Source organism: Sus scrofa, chromosome 5 (assembly GCF_054392235.1).
Source record: "Sus scrofa isolate SSC_HxYL_T2T_F1_AM1 chromosome 5, Sscrofa_HxYL_maternal_Yorkshire_Landrace_v2.0, whole genome shotgun sequence".
In the NCBI taxonomy this organism is placed as follows: domain Eukaryota; kingdom Metazoa; phylum Chordata; class Mammalia; order Artiodactyla; family Suidae; genus Sus; species Sus scrofa.
Genome location: NC_139387.1, coordinates 110,332,380 through 110,353,783, shown reverse-complemented (window position 1 = coordinate 110,353,783; position 21,404 = coordinate 110,332,380). Strand labels below are relative to the sequence as shown.

The 21,404-nt window shown below is 41.8% G+C and overlaps 1 protein-coding gene across 38 annotated transcripts in view; it reads left to right on the top strand.

The window, feature by feature from the left end:
- The window catches only part of NAV3 (neuron navigator 3), a 602,126-nt gene that overhangs the window by 491,709 nt on the left and 89,013 nt on the right, over window positions 1-21,404 (top strand). For 24 of the 38 annotated variants that reach the window (XM_084957747.1, XM_084957752.1, XM_084957749.1 and 21 more), the window contains 4 exons: window positions 15,546-15,678; window positions 16,329-16,599; window positions 17,676-18,384; window positions 20,380-20,868. In XM_084957747.1, coding sequence (XP_084813873.1) covers window positions 15,546-15,678; window positions 16,329-16,599; window positions 17,676-18,384; window positions 20,380-20,868 — 1,602 coding nt within the window. Of the gene's footprint in view, window positions 1-15,545; window positions 15,679-16,328; window positions 16,600-17,675; window positions 18,385-20,379; window positions 21,247-21,404 lie in introns of all 38 variants that reach the window. The other 14 variants (XM_084957757.1, XM_084957756.1, XM_084957755.1 and 11 more) reach the window with 2 other exon arrangements.

Here is a 21,404-nt window from a genome sequence, read left to right as displayed (position 1 = left end):
TTTGGAGTGTGCCCTGACTCCACTTGGCCTGTCAGAGGTGCGAGGTGGTCTGTTTACCAACCATTGCCTCATCTTCAAAGTGTCACCTTTTCTGAATCCTCATTTCCTGCTGGGAGAGACAAAAGAAAAATCCAATCAGATATTACAATCCAGGATTAGCAACAGAAATTTATAGATGAAATCTTCATGTAGAAGGAAACAGAAATCAAAAAATTATCAAACAGGGCTCAGAAACAGAGACTGGGTGTGGAACGTGAGAGTAGCTGGCAACTTTTCAGACCCAGAGATAGTTTAGGCAGATCAGCCGTGAGTGGGCACCTGGGATGCCTCATGGGACTCGGACACCTCGCCAGGGTCATGTCTTCACCTCACCCTTGCTTTAGGTCGAAGCCTTTCCCTGTCAATGCAATGCAAGTGTTATTCTTGCAATTTTTTTCTCTTTAAATATCCATGCCTATCTTACAGGGATACAGCACTTGGCTCTTTGTGATGGGAAATATAAATGGCCATTTTGAAAGTGTGCCAGACAGGCTCAGCTGCAAGTTTTCATTGTTACTGCTGCCATCTGTTGTTCTTCAGTGCTGGGATGTGAATTTCCTGGCATACATCTCTCTAATTCTGAACTATCTTTCACCCTTTCTAGAGATAGTCACTTGCCAGAGTGGCTTTTAAATGTCCTAAAAATATATATAAATAAATAAAAAGATATATAAATAAATAAAAAGATATATAAATAAATAAATTGCCAAGACCAGCTCAGCAGGATGGGGCTGAAGAACAGGGGCTGTGAAACTTAAGGAAAAAAAGTTAGCATGAAACAAGACACATTTATCTTAAGTAAAGGTGGGACCTGGAGGACTCAAGGTCTCAGGAACCAAGAGCACCGCCTCAAGAAACCACACTGCTTTTACTTTGGCCTTTAGGATGAGGTCAAGTGAGGAGGGGGCTATGGGTGGAGGATATAGGGTTTGTAAGTTCTTTTATTATTTTAAAAGCCACTTAGCTGCTAGAAGGTTAAGCTTTTACTCTGACCTTTAGGCACATGACAGTCATTAGCATTTGAGGTAGGATCTATGCAGAGCCTTCCAGAGACTCCTCCCTGTGCTTCCGCAAAGGGCAGGCCTGTTTGAGGCACCCTGCGTGCCTAGGTTTGCACCTTGGCTCTCTTGGCTGATGCAGAGTCTGCTAACGACCGCTCATAAACCCCTTGGCCATGAGGTTCCTCTTCCTCTTATTCCTTAGAGGATGTATCAGGCTGTGCAAATGGCATGCCAATCTGCACAGGTCCATGTGCCCAGACCAACGCATTAAGTCCTCATTCAGCTGACCCTCTGAATAGCTTATGCCTTTAGGTCTTTGTTCTTCAGCTTAAGTCATTCACTGTCACTGCGACTGTGTTTCAAGCAGGAAGATGGGGTAAAGTAAAGCAGGACAAGAGGGAGTTTTCAGCAAAGCTGAGAAAAGATTGTAGAAACATCTCTCACGACAGTAAATAAATAAAGGAATGTGCTTTACCAAGGCATTCTGAATGTTTTAAAATGGAAGAGTAAGGAGTGTTTTATTTAACATATTTTGTGCATCTCAAAGCAAAAGTAATTAATGGTATTTTTTCTTAAAAACAAAAGCATTTTATTCAATTCTTACTACTTCAGTGTGTGCTATTCAAGCAAGAAAACACACAACAGGTTTCTGTTTCCCAGGTTTCTGTTTTGTGTGTGGCTAAGGCTGTAGCGAAGTAGTCGCCTTTTATCTAAGTTCTTTTATGTCTACCTAATGTTCCTCTTTTCACTCAACCTAGAAATTACAGTAATTTGGGTGCTTCTATTCTTCTGAAAGAAATAGCTAGTGCCAAAAATATTTCAAGTGATAAAGGAGGTTTTGGAGAAAGGGAGACAATTTAGCTGAGTATTAGTAGCTGTGATTGCCGTCTATTAAGTAAAATGCCTGTAACTAAATGGTCAGATGTCAAAAAAAAAAGACAATTCTCAAAAGTGAGAATCATACATTCTCTATGTTAAAGTGAAAGTTCTGTCTTTTAATATCTTATTTTTGTATTCTCAGTGTCTGCCATCATGATATCACTCAATAGACCTTTCATGAACTAATAAGTGAATAATAACGGTAATGGTAATAATTTTTAGAAGAATAGCTAATTACTGTAATTTTGAGAAAGTTTTTTAAAAGGCTTGATTTCTTAGTTAAATATATATTTTTAAGTTGTAGTCTTTAGTCTTTAAAAAGAAAAAGAAGCCCTCTGAGCCTCCCTAAACTAGAACCATGATATTACTGCAAAAATAAACACATAGGTTAATGAAACATATCTGATAGTAATTTTTTAAAAACTAGCATATATTAAGGCTAGATAAGTGAACTATAATAATAAATAGAAAGGAATAATTATTGATAAATGATCTCTATAAAATTCACTAGCTATTTTTTTAAAAAATACTTTCTCAAAAAAAAAATTCTCTCACTTTACCATATAATGCAACATAAAAAAGGAGAAGTCAAATTATACATGCAAAATTTTCTGGGGAAAATTGTAGAAGAAAATATCAAAGGTTGATTTTTTTTTTTTTGAATCCTATACATTAAAATATAATTAACAAAAGTGAAAGAGTTCCTATCATGGCTCAGCGGAAATGAATCTGACTGGTATCCATGAAGATGCAGGTTTAGATACTTTGCCCGGCTCAGTGGGTTAAGGATCCAGAATTGCTGTGAGCTGTGATGCAGGTTGCAGATGTGGCTTGGATCCTGCCTCGCTCTGGCTGTGGTGTAGGCTGGCAGCTGTAGCTCCTATTCAGCCCCTAGCCTGGACACCTACATATGCTCTGTATGGCCCCCAAAATGACCAAAAAAAAAAAAAAAAAAAAGAGTGAAAACCAAAACAAGGAATAGATTGAGATAATATTTGAATTTTTTTTTCTGGTATTTTTAGGCCTGCCTTTGCAGTATATGGCAGTTCCCAGGCTAGGGGTCTAAGTGGAGCAAGAGCTGCTGGCCTTCACCCACAGCCACAGCAATGTGGGATCCTAGCCGTGTCTGCAACCTACACCACAGCTCAGGCAACATGGGATCTTTAACCCACTGAGCGAGGACAGGGATTGAACTCATGTCCTCATGGATACTAGTCAGGTTTGTTACCACTGAGCAATGATGGGAACTCCTTGAAATATTATTAATATGTAAAAATCTAACTTATACAAATAAGTTATTTAAACCTTATTGGAAAAATACACAAAGGCCATGGACAATTTATGGATGTAAAAATAGGGAATAAACTTGTGGAAAATTTAATGTACTAATTTGGTCAATTTAATTAAATCTACAATATGCAACTATTTCACATTTCAAAAATTTTGAATTACAGAAGGAAACTGGTGGCATACCTGAAATTATCCAGGGTTTTGTAAGACTGGTACATGGCTGGCAGGAGTTTAAAATGATGTGTTCAATTGTTACGCTGCTCTTGCAATGTTTTAAAAATTTGTACTCTGTGAATCACTATTTCTCTTTCTAGGAATTTATCCTAAGGAAATATCTGTAAACATAGCCTAAATACTTATATATAAAATATTCATTGCAGTATTATTTACAGTAGTGAGAACATTGTAAAGTATTTCATATATCCCAAAGCAGAAATGATAAGATGTGTGACAGTTCATATAATTTTGTCAAAGAAAATTTCAGGATATTAAAAATCATTATAAAGTAACATAAATACATAAGGTACAATCATATACATGATCAAATATAATCAGCAAGGTATCAAACCAAGTAAATTTACATGTATATGTATAGTAATACATCCAGAAAATGACTGGACAGAAATCACAAAATATTAATGGTGGCTGCGTCTAGGTGGGATTACAGATTAATCGCTTCGTGTCTTTTATATATGTTTGGACTTCTTTTCAATAATGAGAATGTATTGGTTTTTTAATTGAGATACAATGTATAAAAGATGCCACCTAGACTTTGAAGAATCCTGAGTTGGCTTTCATATGAGTTACAGGTTATATTCTGAGCTCATCACTAGTAGAAAACCTTTGAAAAACTTGTGCAGATTTAAACCGTATAGCAAACCTCGTGAAAATGGTTTTGAAATAAAGGAGGAAAACCATAGCACATCGTTCTAGTGATGGGATTCAGCAGAATAATTTTAATGGGATTATTTTATCTCTTGTGTTTTCAGCCCATATAATCATAAAAGCAAAAATGATGTTCCTTGGGTGCCTCGCACATCATTAAAACATAAAATCCTGCCTGGTGGCATCAATTCATTTCAAGCTACCATCACTCATCACATGTAACCCAGTCTACCCACGGCTTTTTTTAAGAAAGAGCAAGAGCTTTTTATTTTTTGTTTATCTTATCCTATCTGATGCCATAATAGAATAACTGTACATGTTCATTATTTGTGTCCCGGAGAAAAGAGAAGGGAAGGAAAAAGCCAGTGCGTAGAGTTTGTTGATGCGGTCCTTACTCAGAACCTCTGCAGTATTGATGGTAGTCTCTGTAAATATTTCATGGATAGCTGTATACCATTTTGTGCACACTAAAAATAATGAAGGGTCACAGACTTGAAACTCATGTTTATGTGAATTGCCAATTTTGTCACGAATTACACACGTAAACTGCTGCAGGCTTCCCTTGATATATGACAATAATGGTACTTGGGGAATTTGAGACTAAAATTATGGTTTATGTCCTGTCGATGGAGTCTTTGACAAAAATCCATTCATGCCTCTGTTGCCAGCAGAGACTATGCAAGAGATCTAGAGTCTTTTTTTCTCTTTTACCACATTGCAGCAAAGAGAAACTTAGTTGTGTGTTTTGTACACAACCTCCACACTGAACACTCCTGACATCAAGAGTGTTTATTTGTTTTTTCCACATCACCCACTTCTTCAGCACCGGCTAATTATCCTACAATTCAGCTCAGTTCTGGTTTTGCGTTGCAGCTGGAGTTTGCAGCTGATTCCACAAAATTAAGGCCTTGATCAGTAAGCTTGCCCCCACTTCAGATGCTAATTCCAAGTCTGCACCTCTTGTATTTCTCACTGACCAGCTATAAATTGGGTGTTCCCATGTCTCCCTCCGCAGGTTCAATAATTTGTTAGAATGGGGAGTTCCCATGTGGCTCAGTGGAAAAGAACCCGACTAATGTCCATGAGGATGCTGGTTCGATCCCTGGCCCCCCAGTGGGTGAGGGCCCAGCATTGCCAAGAGCTGTGGTGCAAGGGGTGGGTGCGACTTGGATCCGGTGTTGCTGCGGTTGTGGTGTAGGCTGGCGGCTACAGCTCCAATTCCTAGGAAGCCTGGGAACTTCCAGATGCTGCAGGTGCAGCCCTAAAAAGCAAAATGATAATAATAATGATAATTATACTATTACTATTATTATTATTTGCTAGAATGGCTCACAAAATTCAGGGAAACATTTACTTGTATTTACTGGTTTATTATAAAGGATATGACAAAGTATACAAATGATCAGCCGGCTGAAGAGCTACATGGGGCAGGGTATAGAGAAGGGACACAGAGTGTCTAGGCCTTCTCTTGGCCTGCCACCTTCCCAGCACCTCCATGGGTTTGCCAACGGGAAGCTCTCTGAAGCCCATGGTGTATGGACTTTAATGGAGACTGCGTCATGTAGGCGTGGTACATTAACTCATCTTCCGCCCCTCTCTCTCCCGGAGGATGGAGGTGTGGGATAAATGAACAAATGGTCTGGTCTTTCATAGTCACACACTAAGGCCTTCATCTGTGATGTTTTCACTCAGCCTAACATGTAATTGTGCAAACAGTTATGGGTTATGATTTTTTAAAAACGAGATCAATGGGCTATCCAGGAGCCAACCAAGAGTTGCTTTCGAACCAAAGGCGCTCCCGGGATTCCAAGAGATTTAGGAGCCCCGCGTTAGGGACTGGGGTCAGAGGCCAGCACCAGAGCAGAAGGGAATCCTAGCATGTGTATCACTGAGCAGATTCCAAATGTTTTAGGAGCTCCCTTTCAGAAATGGGACAGAGAGCAAATACACATTCCTTACCGTAATCACACCAACCAGCAGCAAATCCTGTCATTGCTACCTCCAAATGTATTTTGAAACTCCCTTCTCTTAGCTTCCTTGTAACCCCCTCATCAAAAACTAAAGGATGTTGCAATAGCCTCTTCTTCGGGCTTCCCACTCCTACTTTTCCTTACCTCTAATATATTTATAACACTACATAGGGTTTTAAAAACCTGTATCTGCCCATGTCACTTCACGACTTAAAATTATTTGATGAATTTCTGTTGTCTTTCTAAGAAACGCTAGCAGCTTAACACTGGCTGGAAGGTCCTTCAGGGGATGGGCTCTGCCCGCCTTCCCAGCCCCAGGACTGACCCTTCCCCCTGCCTGCGGCTGCTCTGCTCTTGCTGACCCTTGACCTTTGCTGCTGGCGTCTGGGTCTTGACACTAAGGGTCTCCTCTCCCTGTCTGGCTGTCTTCTCCACGCCTTTCACGGCCGTTCCATCACCCTTCAGCTGACCGCTGAATGACTGCTTCTAACTGCCTCCTCAAAGAGGCCATTTAGTCACCCGGACATAGCAGGTTCTTCTTATTGGTTTTTCCCGCACGTAATCACATTGATTTTCTAATCACAATTCATAGTTATGTGCACATTTAAGTGTTAGGATGATAAAGGAACCGCAGCTTAAAGCTGTAGTTTTGACTGTAAGACGAGATGATTTTTTGATTTATCCCACATTAAGAACCTATCGTGGGCCAGATGCCAACCTGAGCTCTGGAAGCACGAGACAGAAGCCACTGCATTCTCCCTCAACCGCAATCTTGTGTTGGAACCTGCATTGCTGGCAGGTGAAATTACAGGACAGTGGAAGCACACATGCAGTGAACACAGACCTGGAAGGGTTAATATTTCCTCGCAGGTCTCAGAAGGATTCAAAGAGGAAAGGGCATTTCAGCTGGTATCTCAACCAGTTGCTCAGATTCCGCTAGATTAGCCAGTTAATGAGAAGTGGAAGAATGAACCACCTTTGAAAGTAGAAGAAAATGTGTTTTAAACTGCAATAAACACTATATTCATTTTACAGAGGAAAGGACTATTTTTAACATAAAATCCTTTGTGGTAGGTTGATGTTTTGCACTTAGGTTTTTCCAATTCTAAAGTCTTTTTTAATGACTTGTTCTTTTTGTTCTTGGTAATGAAATATTTTTCTAGGGAGATGCTGAACAAATCATTGTTGAAATATACTCCATTGCTTTCCAGCAATGACCCTGAAGTAGTATAGAATCTACACTTCATTGGTTGTAATGTTCAAATGTGACAGGTAGTGTATTGTGTTTGCTGATAAAAAAAAAATGTATAGCACAGGTCTAAGTGGTGTTGTGCTCATTTAATTTTGAGGAAAAAAATCAGATTTAATGATTAGTAACAAGGTTTGAAGCCTAGGCAGTTGATTCTGCATATTTTTAAAACTATTATTGCAAAGATAATTATGCCTAAATATTTTTAGCATTCCTGTATCTCTTCATGAGTATTATTTAAATAGGCATAAACAATCAACATGGAAAACAAAGTTATCCTGAAATGTGATAGGACTTTTGTTTTAAGTGGTGCCTTTATTTTCTTAGGCAAATGTTATGTATTTTTCCCTTAGACACAGGAAGCTTCTCCAGAAGTTTACACACAATGATATTAAGGATAGCTACAGGGACTTCATTTTTCTTTTTATGAAATAATTATTTGTCTTAAGAAATATTTAGTAAAATCCTTAGGATGTGTACTTTCTCCCATGTTATTATGTTTGTCATTGATTTGGCTGGAAGAGAAGTGATTATTTTTGTCAGTATGACTCTCTTTTGAGATTTTCGACATTGGGTCTTTGACACACCAACGAAATGTTAGAGGTTTGTATTCCCTTTTCTTCCAGCCTCTCTATTTTTCTTCCTGTTTCTCCCTTATACCTTAAAAATCCCCATTTTAAAATTGACACCTGTGGCACCAATGGAAATCTCCACATTTGTCCAAGTGTCCAAAGGGCCTAAACACGTCTAGTGAATCAAACTATAAATTTGTAGAATGTCCGCGGGTTTCGAGCACTGGACCTTGATGGCATTATCAACATTTTTTGCCAATGGCAATCTCTGCTCCCTAATTAGCTTTTAAATCATATATAGAAATTAATGCCTTACACCTTTTTCTACTCCTAACGTTATTGAAAATGGAACCAAGGATATCGGAGCTTTAGTTCAGAATTTGGCGTGAGGCTCTTGTGGGGAAGGTCAGGGCTTGATTCAAGCCCTGTCCGTCACATCTAAGTACTGTCTGAAGACCGAGACACAGGTGGGAGTGGAATCCACACGTCAAACTCACAGCACAGTCGTCTGTTCCTGGTTGGTTATGTGGAGCCCCGCTGGGCGATGACCATCAGCATCGGGAATTGGGAGGACATTCCGGATCCTCGGGAGGGAGGGGGAGGCAGGCTGGGACCCTGGAGGTGGGACAACATGCGCCTGGAACCTGATGGCAAACCTCAGGCGCCTGGTTCCACAGTGTTCTGAGAGCCCTGGCCTAAGAACCGTCAAAGACCGACACTTATTAAATACGCATAGTTAGATTTTCTCAATAACCATACAACGTAAAGTCAAATCATTCAAAAAGTTATACATACATTTTGTATGGCTCTTTCTTATTTTGCACTTTGATACAGTGAGCTAACAAAATTGCATGTTGTGAAAAGGTTAAGACTAAGATGTGTTGTTCCGGCAATCAGAGATACTGTCACCTTGGTAGACAGCATTCTGATGACTGGAATATGTAATGACCTAGCAAATGAGGACTGAGGTTACTGTGGAGTGCCTGAAGTGTAGGAATGAATACTCGTTGAAATTAGCATTCATTGCAAGAAAATCTCTGTGTTTTACATGTATTTGTGTAAGTTGGCCTGGCACTGAATTATCCAGGAGGCTGGCTGAATACCTGCTCTGCGAAGGGCTCCGACACCGAAAAACCAGTGTGTGGAAAGTTTACCTACAAACAGGACTTATCATTTTCCTCTGGAATTAATTTTAAATCTGCAACATTATTTTAAAGTTATTTACTTAGTATTTCAGAATTATTCAACATAAAAGCAAAAAAAAAAAAAAAAAAGACTTAGAATTTATAACACCTTTGTTTTCAAGCAGATTTGCTTCTCAGTGTAACTCCAGGGCGAACATGGGAGTCAGAGCCACAAGTGTACTGGATAGATACATAAAATAGATCCCCCACTGCATTGAGTTATTAAGTATTAAAAATATAGAGTAAAGGGCATAACCAAAACAATCCTTTTCTTCTTAGAATAATTAATAATCTAGTGTATATCCATACTGTAATTTACCAACAGGTTAACTACATTTTTTTTCCTTTACATGCAGTAATTTTTCCCCTACAGTTCTGAGTTTTGACGTATGCATCAAGTCATGAACAGGCACCACAAACCTGCCCACACCCCCATGCACTGGCAGTCACTGGTCTGCCCTACATATCTATGGTTTTGCCTTTTCTAGAATGTCATATAAATGGAATGTATGTGAATGTTCTTAACAGCTTTATTCATAGTATTTCAAAACTGGAAACAACCCAGTGTGTAAATGTGAGCGCTGCGGATAAGATACTCAGATTTCTAATTTTTTAGCTGTCCTAGACTGTTGAGAAAAATTTAGCAGAGTAATAGATCTGTTACTTGAAGGACATAAAGACTCGCCCTTTTACAAAGAATATAGTCGAGAATTCTTCGCACTTCTTAATGAAATTAAAAATGAAAGGATGAAGAAAACATACGATGAGCTGGAGACATTCTACTCAGAGCTAATTATGTGAGTCAATTAACATTTTTGTCAGTTTAAAAAAAACTATTTTCTGTGATGCTTTTAAACTTAATTAAATGTGCCATAATAAACAAGATTAATTGCACTCTAGCTAGGGAGCATTCTGGAGGTACAAAACCAAAGACGAAAGTCAAAATCATAGAACCTGAAGATGAAGAAAATGACGCTGTCATCAATCTAAATTTGTGCCGTTAAGATTGCTCGGCAAAAAAATATGGTGAACAAATTGTTCTCAAATTCTGCATTTATTACTGTATTCAGTCCAATTTACCTTTACTGAATAGAAGCAATATTTTCAAAAGTACATTTATTTTATTCTTTTAGCAAACATCTACGAGTCGCCTATTCAGTCGTAGACACCATGTTAGAAGCTAGAATTACAAAGACAAATGTAACACAGTCTCTGACTTCAGATGATTCAGATCAGTAGCAAGACGACAGAAAAACACCAAAATAGTGGTTGAGTCAGGTGATTATGCTGTTGCAGTGATTAACTTTTATTTCGTCTGGGCACTCTGCAATATCCCTGTCGTGAAGAAATTTCTCTTCAAATGAAGAACTCGGCCTCTTCAAATGAGCAGGAGTGGCTTTGTCCTGCCATTCATTTAACATTCTTCTGCATTTTAGCACCTGCCATTTTGTTTGGTAATAATTTGTTTAAATCTTTGCCCTCAGCAGTAAAGGGTGAGTTTTAAAGGAGAGCAGCTATAGTTACTTCTTCACGTAGAGTAAGAACAGATCCTTGCCAGCAGCTTTTACGGAGGGAGGGCAGGCGTGCACTGAGATGACGGGGAACGCAGGGCTGCCATGCCACCTCACAGCGAGCTGGAGGCAGCTTGGTTAACGCTGATGCCAACGGAGAGGAAAAGGTGATGGCATTAGTGTTTATGGCAGAAGGATAAACAGGGAATCAGTAACTAAAGGGAGAAGATCCTTGTAAGAGAAAGGGTAGAATCTGGGTAGAGTGAATTTGAGAACTGACATGACATCCTTGAGAAGGTGTTCGGTAGAAGACTGGACATGCGGATCCATTAGTGCGGAAAGAAGTCCGGGTTAGAGATGTGAATTTGTGTTATCATCATGAAGCGATATCAAAGTTGTGAAAGACAACTTTTAAGAACGCATGTCTAAGCTCAGTTAAGATTAAGTTCTAAATACGGAGGAAAGCAGTGGAATCCCAAAGCAGGGGGAAAAAGTCAAGGTTTCTGGGGACTGGCAAAGTTTGCAAAGAGCCCACCAAAAGGCTTACCGTTGGTGTGTTCGAGATAAAAGGGGAAGCAAGGGGGCAGAGGGCTGACCAAGCTTTGGGACCTAATCCCTTGGTTCAGATCCCAAGTCCACCCTGGGACCTCGGGCGCATCATTCAACCTACCGAACCCCTTTATCTTTATAATGCCTGTCTCATGGTTTCGTCTGAGGGTGCAGTAATACATAGTAAGTGTTCCGGAGAGTAGGACGCATAGTAAGCACTGAGCTGATGGATTTATTGACCTTGGGGAAGGCCCTCTCATTAAAGTATTAGGAGGAAGACCTTAGAGCCCAAAGGCAGAAGAAAGAAACAAGGCTGCATCTTTGGAATGTGAGGAAAAGCACTTTTGGGTGAAGTAGAATTTCTAAGTAGTTCTGAGATATCACCTGGGGTTAGAGAACTTGAACCTCCGTGACTTCAGTTTTTGTAACTCTTACTTACGTATCATACTGCATATAGTATTGTAGCAGTCCTTCAGATTAGCTGTGTTTGTTGTCATTTTCCGAAGTGATAATGGAGGCCACATGCTTAAGTGACACAGAGTCGGGACAGATGCGGGAGGCCTCTAGGGCGGCAGGAGCTAGACTAGAGCACGGGTTCGATGACCGCTTTGGCAACCTCTTTGCTCCATCGTCTTTGGACCCTCATCATTCTGGAAAGATCTCAGCGGAGTCAAAAGCACAAGAGGCCTTTCAAAATGGACAGCGAGACGTAGCTATAACCTGGAGTTCAAAGTTAGGAATCCGATTTTAGACTGCCAGAAGCATGGGAGATCGTGCTCAGAAAATGAGAAGGATTTGAGATCAAGGTAAAGCAGTTTGAGGAGACGGGGAAATGTGAAGTATTATAAAATGGCTTATATAAAGGATTCATTTGCCTCCCACGCTCCCCCCAATACAGGTAAATCAGAACAGCAAACTTAAGGGAACAAACTTAAGGGAATGCACCTCTAATAAAAGGCTCCAGGGAAAGACGTGAATTTTAAAAATCCATTATTCTTTTCATTACCCTAAGGTAAATTTAGAAACTTGTTCTTCAAGTCTGTGATAGGGTATTAGTTATTTTAATTTTTTTTAATTTTTCTATTGAGAGATTTGAAAACCTTCAATCTCATTTTTTATTCTTGCATTTATACCATTTTAACCAGAAAGTTATGTTCATTTGATACTTTAAATGATTTTAAAACAGAAGTGATTTTTAAAATTTCAGTAAGCGTTGTTGCATTTAACGTTTGGTCGCTAATGCTAGGATTTACATGGGTAAAAGCTATTACTGGACATATGGATTCTGTCTTCCTTCCCAGAGAAATAGTTACTTTAAAAATATTCATTATTTTATAAAGGTAACATTTCCTTTTTGTTTAACTTTCTTTGAATAATGAACATATTATGCTATTTCTTAAAAATTAATTTTATGTAAGTATGAAAATTACCTTTGTAATTGCCTTTCTCTTAACTCAATAAAACATGAGACTTTTATTTCACATTTATGTGTTGCCATAAATAGTTGAAAGTCCAAGAAAAGTAGCCCACAGATCTGTGCTCAGAAATCTCATAGGGTAATGTCCGTTGAGACGTGTTTTTTGGAGATTTATAAAACAGGATGCTAAGTCTAGTCCTGTAGTCTGTAGCCGGTATTGTGACAGTGCAGAGGGACGGCTCCCTGATCCGTCCCGACAGCAGCGAGGCGAGTCTCGGGGGCCTCCCTGCAGACGGAGGCCGGGACTGCTCTGGAGGTACGTGTGGGTCAACCAAGTGAGCAGCATCATAGCTGGATCAGAGGCAGAGCTTGGGAGCAGTGTGATAGTGATGCGACCTGCCTGCAGCACGAGGTCAGAGGATAGACTCTGAGGCAGGGGATGCAAAGAGTTTCAGCTCCAGAAGCAGGTGAGGGCTGCAGAGTGGAAAGCCTTGTATGCGTGTCTTTTAAAGGAGCCTGACCTTTGCTTTAGACTCGGGGTTGCCCAAGTGTGTAGATCTATAATTTTATGATTATATGCATGCATTCCTGTCCGAAGGTAGCATATGTATTCTATAACGTATATAAACGTGAAAAAATTAGAGGGTATATGAAAGAAATAATGTATTTTTAAAATTATGAACATACTGGTAGAAGTTCTTAGTTGCAAACTATAGAGTATGCTGTATCTACCTTAAGAAATGAAGTGATAGAAGAAGGCTCTCTGCGTAAGTGGGGAGCCTGGAGCCCCAGGCTCTGCGCGGGCTCCTAGCTCACCTCGGCTCCAGGACGTCAGCGCTGCCTCCCCTCAGCGTTTCTGCTGAGCCTCCAAACTCGAGAGCACATATCTGCCAGTGCTGACAAGAAAAGCCGAATGACTCTGCTGTTGTGTTCACCGGAGGCTTTTTTTTCTCGTTTGTGACTCTGGGTGCGTGTGACAGACCCTGTGGTACGTGTCATGTCTGCCTATAAGTGAGTCTGAAAGTATGAATTTTTTGTAATTTGCCTTGGGAAGGTGAGACTCATAATGTGGGAAAATCATGAAAATAAGATATAAGGACCCATTCAAAAGATTTGAACAGGCACAAATGACAGATCTTTGCTACAGTGGTACAAAATACCCTTTTTCTCTCATTAAAAGTACTTATTATTGGAGTTCTTGCTGTGGCTCAGTGGGTTAAGGAAAAGTGTTGCTACAGCTGTGGTGTAGGTCGCAGCTCCAGCTTGGATTCCGTCCCTGGCCCAGGACCTTCTATGTGCTGAGGGTGTGGCCAAAAAAGAAAAAAAATACAATTGTTGTTGATAATATGACTTATAAATATGCTTCGTAATCCTGCTTTATGCTCTCAGCAGCTCATCTCTCAAGCAAAATGCACACCCAGGGAGGCTCCTTAACAGTATTTTCTATAAATTCAGATTTCGCATTTTCTTTGTGATAATTACTTTCCTAGTTGCCTTACCATGGGATCTCAACACATCACTATTATTTTTAATTTATGGTATAACTCATAAAATGCATATAGCAGAGGAGGCAAATCATCAGTTCCCCGTTCCTTCGTGATTAACTTGGGGTTGGTTACAGATGGTCTCTTCGATACACGGATTACGTGCAAGAGGTTTTTCGAAGCCACTTGTCTATTTTATGAGACGTAACTTTTGTCTGTATCTAATATTGGTATCCAGCATGCATGAAGTCCATTAAAAGAGTGCCGGGGAGCAGCAATGCATCACAAGAGACTGACACGCAGCCAGTAAGCGGAAAGAACCGTGGTTCAACCCTTCCCACCATGGACTCTCTTTCACCTTCAGTGATCCTGCTTACCCTGTGTTACTTCCTCCTCTGACACGGACTAAGAGAGAGTGCCCATGTTAGTCTGCGCGTGAATATGAATGCAGCCTATTTTATATGTTCTCCTTTAGACTAAGAGCATATATATTCAGAATTTCAGGTATTTTTCTTTTGCCCCAAAGGATTGCTTTATGCACACCGTAGGGCAGGTGCATTCCATCTGGGAATCTACTGCTCGGGTAAAGAGAAGACTTTGAAGAGTCATAAGCAAGGGAGTGACATGGCTGGATGTGAACTTAGGAGCATTGACAAAAGCTTGGCAGATGAAGCTGTATCGAGAAAGACCAAAGGGGGCAAGGCTGGAGAAGAGGCTATTATATGCTGTCCAGACCAGAAGGCCTGCGATAGGCGGGAAGGATGACACAGTAGAATGAGTCTCAGTCTTCAAGATTTGGTGAATGACTGGAAGTAGTTATAAAGAGAGAGGAAAGAATGAGGAATCATCTTCCAGTTCCTGACTAAAGCACTTTAAAAAAAATTTAAGACAAAGGGTGAATTCTTACATGCTTATTGCTTTTGCAGGAGGACAAAAAAATTATAGGTAATTCTGTTCTTTCCTGGTGCCATGCAGTGTTTGTAGCAGTCTTTTCATTCCTTCTGTAAGCGTTCCCTACATCTGATCTAGACACTGATTTACTTATTTATTTATTTATTAATTGCTCTTAGGGCTGCACCTGCGGCATATGGAACTTCCCAGGCTAGGGATCGAATTGGAGCTACGGCTGCTGGCCTCCGCCACAGCCACAGCCACAGCCACAGCAATGCCAGATCCAGGCCACATCTGCAAGCTGCCTCACAGCTCATGTGGCAATGCCAGATCCCTAACCCCCTGAGTGAGTGAGGCCAGGGATCAAAGCTTCATCCTCCTGGCTCCAAGTCGGGTTCGTTAACCACTGAGCCACAAAGAGAACTCCTGGATACTGATTCTTGGTAAAACTCCTGTTAGGTTATTCTCAGATTTGCTCTCAATTTTTAATAGTGTGATTTTCCTAAGATGAAGCAGAAACAGGAATTCTTGTCCCGAGACGGGATACACGTTGAACGGAGGCATGGGTCATTCGTCCTGTGCGTCCTGCCTCTCGCTCACGGCTGTCGCATGTCTTCTCTTTAGCTGGGATGACAGCAGCTCTGTGAGCAGCGGCCTCAGTGACACGCTGGACAACATCAGCACTGACGACTTAAACACCACGTCCTCGGTCAGCTCCTACTCCAACATCACCGTCCCGTCCCGGAAGAACACTCAGGTGAGAACGGCCTTCTTGCTTTTCCTGGGCTTCTGCCAGATTTTTCCCCAGATTATATCACGTGTATTAAAATACAGCGTCACCTCTTAATCTGAAGCAGTTGCGTAAATGGAAGCAGCTCGTACATGTATGTTTTTTCAGTTGATGGGCATGGAACCCAGAAAGCGTTATGTTGCCTCTCGTTCTTTATAATATTGATGTATTTGTTTAGAAATCCAAAAATCAATTTAGGAGTTTAAGTGTGGATGGTTCTTGATGAATTTTATATTGATCTCTGAGAGATACTTTGCTGGATCACTTGAGAATGGTGAGTCGAGAATGGATATGAGATAATTAAGCTTTGTCTTGTCTTACTTTGCCTGGTTGGATTTGGCAGAGAAAATGCTTTGTCTCTGGAGTGTTTAATTGGGGTTTTCTGCAGACATTTCTTCTGACGTTCTCTAATATGTGCAAGTGAGAATTATAGGGCTGAAATGAACGAAACAAATGAAGACAAAGATAAAAATAGAGGAGTCTTTGGAATTCTTTTGAAGTACAAATCACTGCTGCTCCTTTTTTTTAACCCAGTTATCTGAAAGTACTTTCCAGACCCTAATTCACACTTGGTAGATGTCTCTGCACAAAGTTTTTCTGTCCTATTTTCTGCATAGCTGAAGACAGACTCCGAGAAACGATCTGCCACAGACGAGCCCTGGGAGAGCCCCGAGGAGCTGAAACAAACCGAGGAGGACTTTGCGAGCCACGGCGATGGCGGTGGCAAGTGGAAGGGCGTTTCCTCGGGACTTTCTGAAGACCCTGAGAAGACGGGGCAAAAAGCCCCCCTGTCTGTTTCACAGACGGGGTCCTGGAGGAGAGGCATGTCAGCCCAAGGAGGAGCGCCGTCTAGGCAGAAAGCTGGAACCAGTGCACTCAAGACCCCTGGTAGGCTTGTCATCTGGCAGCTGTTGTGTTATGCAAAATTATCTTAATTTTTGTTTCTGTTCCATCTTTGCTGTCTTTCATAGCGACTTTTCTTCCTCATATCAGATTCTTCTCTGTAGAGCTAAATATTTTTTTCTGTGAAAAGTTTCCATGTTCGGGAGTTCCCTGGTGGCCTAGCAGTTAAGGATCTGGCATTGTCACTGTTGCGGCTTGGGTCACCGCTGTGGCTCTGGTTCACTCCCTGGCCCGGGAACTTCCGCATGCCATGGGCTCGGCCAAAACCAAACAAGCAAGAATTTCACAGGCTTTGTCATATAGACCCACATGAATATGGTATCTCAGGCATTCTCTAGAGGCCTCGTCATAATTTGGTGTATTTATTTTGCCACAGTCCTTTCTAGTCAAGTGGAAATAAAATACGCCTACTTATTAGTAAAAATAAGACTGCTTCTGTTCTGACTTTCTTGCAAAAGTTCGGAATATTTATTTTAACTCTGCCCCAGGTTTCACTTCCAACTCGGAGAGGCAAGAGCAGTCCCTCTTGGATTGCTGGAGATTTGAAATATCATTTCTGAGTTAGACTTGATGGAAAAAAGAGAATGAAAGAATGCTGCCATATTGTACCATCCTTTTTTTTTTTTTTAAGGCTCTCTCCCTATTATTTAAATGATGCCGCCTCTTAAACAGTGCCACCTGAAGTCCCTATGTATCAGGGTACGCCCAGTATAGTCATGTCATAGATAATCCAATGAATTCTTTTTCAAGCACTTAGCTTGATAAGATTGTGTCTTCTTTCTAAAATAAGAGAGATGCAAGATATGGCAACAATAAATAGCAAAAATATGTGTTTTCATTTTCTCTCCATCTCTCATCACCTTCCTCTCACAGCCACATCGTTAGAGCTTGGGACCTAATCCGTTCACTACATTTGAGTACATGTCTGTTTCAGTCGAAAACAATGCATATTGGGGAATCGATGTATTCCTCAAAATGTGTCACATTTTACACACCACTGAAAGAAACATTACGAGAGTCAAACGTGCAGGCACATGCATCTGTGTATTTTTTGTTCATAGGGAAAACCGATGATGCCAAAGCTTCTGAGAAAGGGAAAACTCCCCCCAAAGGGTCGTCTCTGCCAAGGTCTCCTTCAGATGCAGGCAAAAGCAGTGGAGACGAGGGGAAGAAGCCCCCCTCGGGCATTGGAAGGTCCATGGCCACCGGCTCTTTTGGATTTAAGAAACCGAGTGGAGCAGGGTCAGCCGCCATGATCACCAGCAGTGGCGCCACCATCACCAGTGGGTCGGCCACGCTGGGTAAAATCCCCAAATCCGCGGCCATTGGTGGCAAGTCAAACGCCGGAAGGAAAACCAGCTTGGATGGCTCCCAGCACCAGGACGAGGTTGCGCTGCACGTCAGCTCCAAGACCTCCCTGCAGTACCGCAGCCTGCCCCGCCCTTCGAAATCCAGCCCCAGCGGCATCCCTGGCCGTGGAGGCCACCGATCCAGCACCAGCAGCATTGATTCCAATGTCAGCAGCAAGTCAGCGGGGGCCACCACCTCAAAACTCAGAGAACCCACCAAGATTGGGTCGGGGCGCTCGAGTCCCGTCACTGTCAACCAAACAGACAAGGAAAAGGAAAAAGTAGCAGTCTCAGATTCTGAGAGCGTTTCTCTGTCAGGTTCCCCCAAATCCAGCCCCACTTCTGCTAGTGCCTGTGGGACCCAAGGGCTCAGGCAGCCAGGATCCAAGTATCCTGACATTGCCTCCCCCACGTTTCGAAGGTAAGAGCCTAACAGGATGCTGTGAAGCTTTGAAATGCTGTGTCTTAGGAGATCCATCCTATCCTATAAATACCTATCTACATAGACAGATAGGTATGCTCCATGATACATGTATCTTAGAGTTTTCTATTCAATTTGCAAGTACAGTGAGTTTTAAGAAGCTGATGATAAACACAGCTAGTGAGAAAATACTACTCATTTTGAGAAATGCTCCGACTTGGCAGTTTCATTATCATTGTAGCAGCACCAACACAGACAGCATTTACGAGAGACTTAAAAGCAGGTGGCAATACCTAGGGAGTTATAAAATGAAATAGTAGCTTGTAAAATTTCTATAGATTTTCAAATTTCCACAGTTAAAAGTAAGTCTTTATGACTCTTGGTATTCCTTTCTAGTGTTTATTATCGTGCTGGCTCTTGATGAGCTGATGATCCTAAGTGTGGATGAAGCTGCATCTCTTGTCCACTGGGTCACCGCAGACGTAGTTATACAGTATCATATTTTGACATGTTAATGAAAGTCAAGGTATGATACGATTGACACAATTTGAAAACATTTGGGTGTTTGGTACAGGATTGTACCTAAGAAATGGGCTAGGCTTTCTACCTCTTCAGCAGCTTTCTTTGACATGACTCTGAAAAGCAGCAGGACTTGGTTTCTGCAGCAGGACTCGTGGTCTTTCATGCATGACGCTCTGCTGAGAGAGGTCACTGTTTTTAAAGAAGGATGTGTTTTAGGCAGCAGGAAAATACGTACAGCTAAAGACTTGGGACCGATACGTAAATCCCTCTGTGTCTGTTTGCTCATCAATGAGATGAGAGAGCATGACTTATAGTCCATTACATGTTAAGTATTTTTAACGTTCGCCTTTATTACGCTGCCCGAACCAAGAATTTTGGTATCTGGGAAATAGAGGGTCTTGGACATGTACTTTTAACGCTTCAGGCAGTCACAGATGTGTGATTGTTTGAACCCCTGGAGGTTTTATCCTCCTCGGTAGAAACGGTATTCCTGAAGAAAGGGTTTTGGAAGTGTCGGTTCTCCCTGGGAAGAATAGTCGCTGGAAGTAACTGTTTCTGCTGCTTAAGTCAAAGCCAGGAGTGCCCTCCAGTGGCCCATTACCTATGAAACAATTTCTCCTATTCGTCATAAAATATTTCACTGTAGGAAATATGGATGTCATTGCAACGGAATTAGTAATCATGATGCCATTACTCCATATCACTTTATTTCCATATTTCCATAAATTCAGTGATATCATCTGCTTCATTTACAAAACTAAAATGTTTTCTGAACTGAACTCCAACATCGACCTTCGCACCAACTGCGTTTCAAATCACTATCCTGTGCATGTATTTGAAAGCACTGGCAACTGACCTAACATCCTTTGGTCTTTCTTGGGGAAAATACTGACAAACCGACCTGTTGCCGACAGTGTCCAATATTGTTTCTAGCCAGCTACTCTCTGAGTCCCCCAGGCCACCAGCTATACAACACAACCTCCTAAACCTTGCCTTAAGCATTCCTTTTAGATTCTGAGTAAACTACTAAAATGAAAAAAAAAAGAAAAATTATTCAAATGTCATATACCGAATGCGTAGAAGTTGTTTCATTATAATGGTTCTGTAAATAGGTAACAGCAAGCATGTTGAAACGTTTTAAATTTTGCACAAGATTCTGCTGATCCCTTCATTGTGAAAACCAGGGGTTTTCGTGTTTGTTTTTGCCATTTCCTTTTGTTTGGCCCATGTCCCCCCCCCCCCCCCCCCCACCGGGGTGGCAGCCCAGTACCAACTTAGCCTTACCGTGAGAGGAGAGACTTTTGGCACTAGATTACAAAGTTCAAGTTTACCAAGTTCATGAACGTAGAGACAGGAAGTGCCTGGCGGCTGGGTCCACCACGCACCCTTGGCTCTGTGTACTGTAACCCTAAATATTAAATGTGGATATTAGCTTCTTGGAACAACTGAAGTTGTTATTTGTTTTTCTTTTAGGTTGTTTGGTGCCAAGGCAGGTGGCAAATCTGCCTCTGCACCTAGTACTGAGGGTGTGAAATCCTCCTCTGTAATGCCCAGCCCTAGTGCCACGTTAGCGCGGCAAGGCAGTCTGGAGTCACCGTCGTCTGGCACGGGCAGCCTGGGCAGTGCTGGTGGGCTGAGTGGCAGCAGCAGCCCTCTCTTCAATAAACCCTCAGACCTAACTACAGATGTTGTAAGCTTAAGTCACTCGTTGGCTTCCAGCCCAGCGTCGGTTCACTCTTTCACATCGGGTGGTCTCGTGTGGGCTGCCAATCTGAGCAGTTCCTCTGCTGGCAGCAAGGACACTCCGAGTTACCAGTCCCTGACTAGCCTCCACACGAGCTCCGAGTCCATTGACCTCCCCCTGAGCCACCACGGCTCCCTGTCCGGACTGACCACAGGCGCCCACGAGGTGCAGAGCCTGCTCATGAGAACGGGCAGTGTGAGATCCACTCTCTCGGAAAGGTGAGCTCTCCGGAGGCGCTGCTCAGGTCCTCGCCCCCCTCCCTGCGCTGTGCCTACCCCCCTCCCCACCCGGTCCCCCTGGTTTCAGTGGCAGTGCCACTCTGCCAAGGGCCACAGGATCCATGAGACTGGACTTCTTCTGTGGTCCTGTAACTAACGTGTACCCTTGATCAGAGATTGAAGAGGCGAAAAACCCCAAATCCATGAGGAGCTGTGCACAACTGGGTAACACACAGTCTCTTCATCTGAATGCGTACGTAGATACCCAAAAGGCGATTTGAATACAATTCAAAGCATGTACTTGTGTATCGAAGGATGTCTTCCCATCAGTGATTTGGCCAGAGTTCCAGGATAATACAGCTCCTGATGGTCATTTAAGCATTTTTTTTTTTTTTTTTTTTTTTTTTTTTTTTAAAAGTCCCTGAATACTTTCCCACTTTTATTTATTTATTTATTTTGTCTTTTGTCTTTTTTGTTGTTGCTGTTGCTATTTCTTGGGCCGCTCCCGCGGCATATGGAGGTTCCCAGGCTAGGGG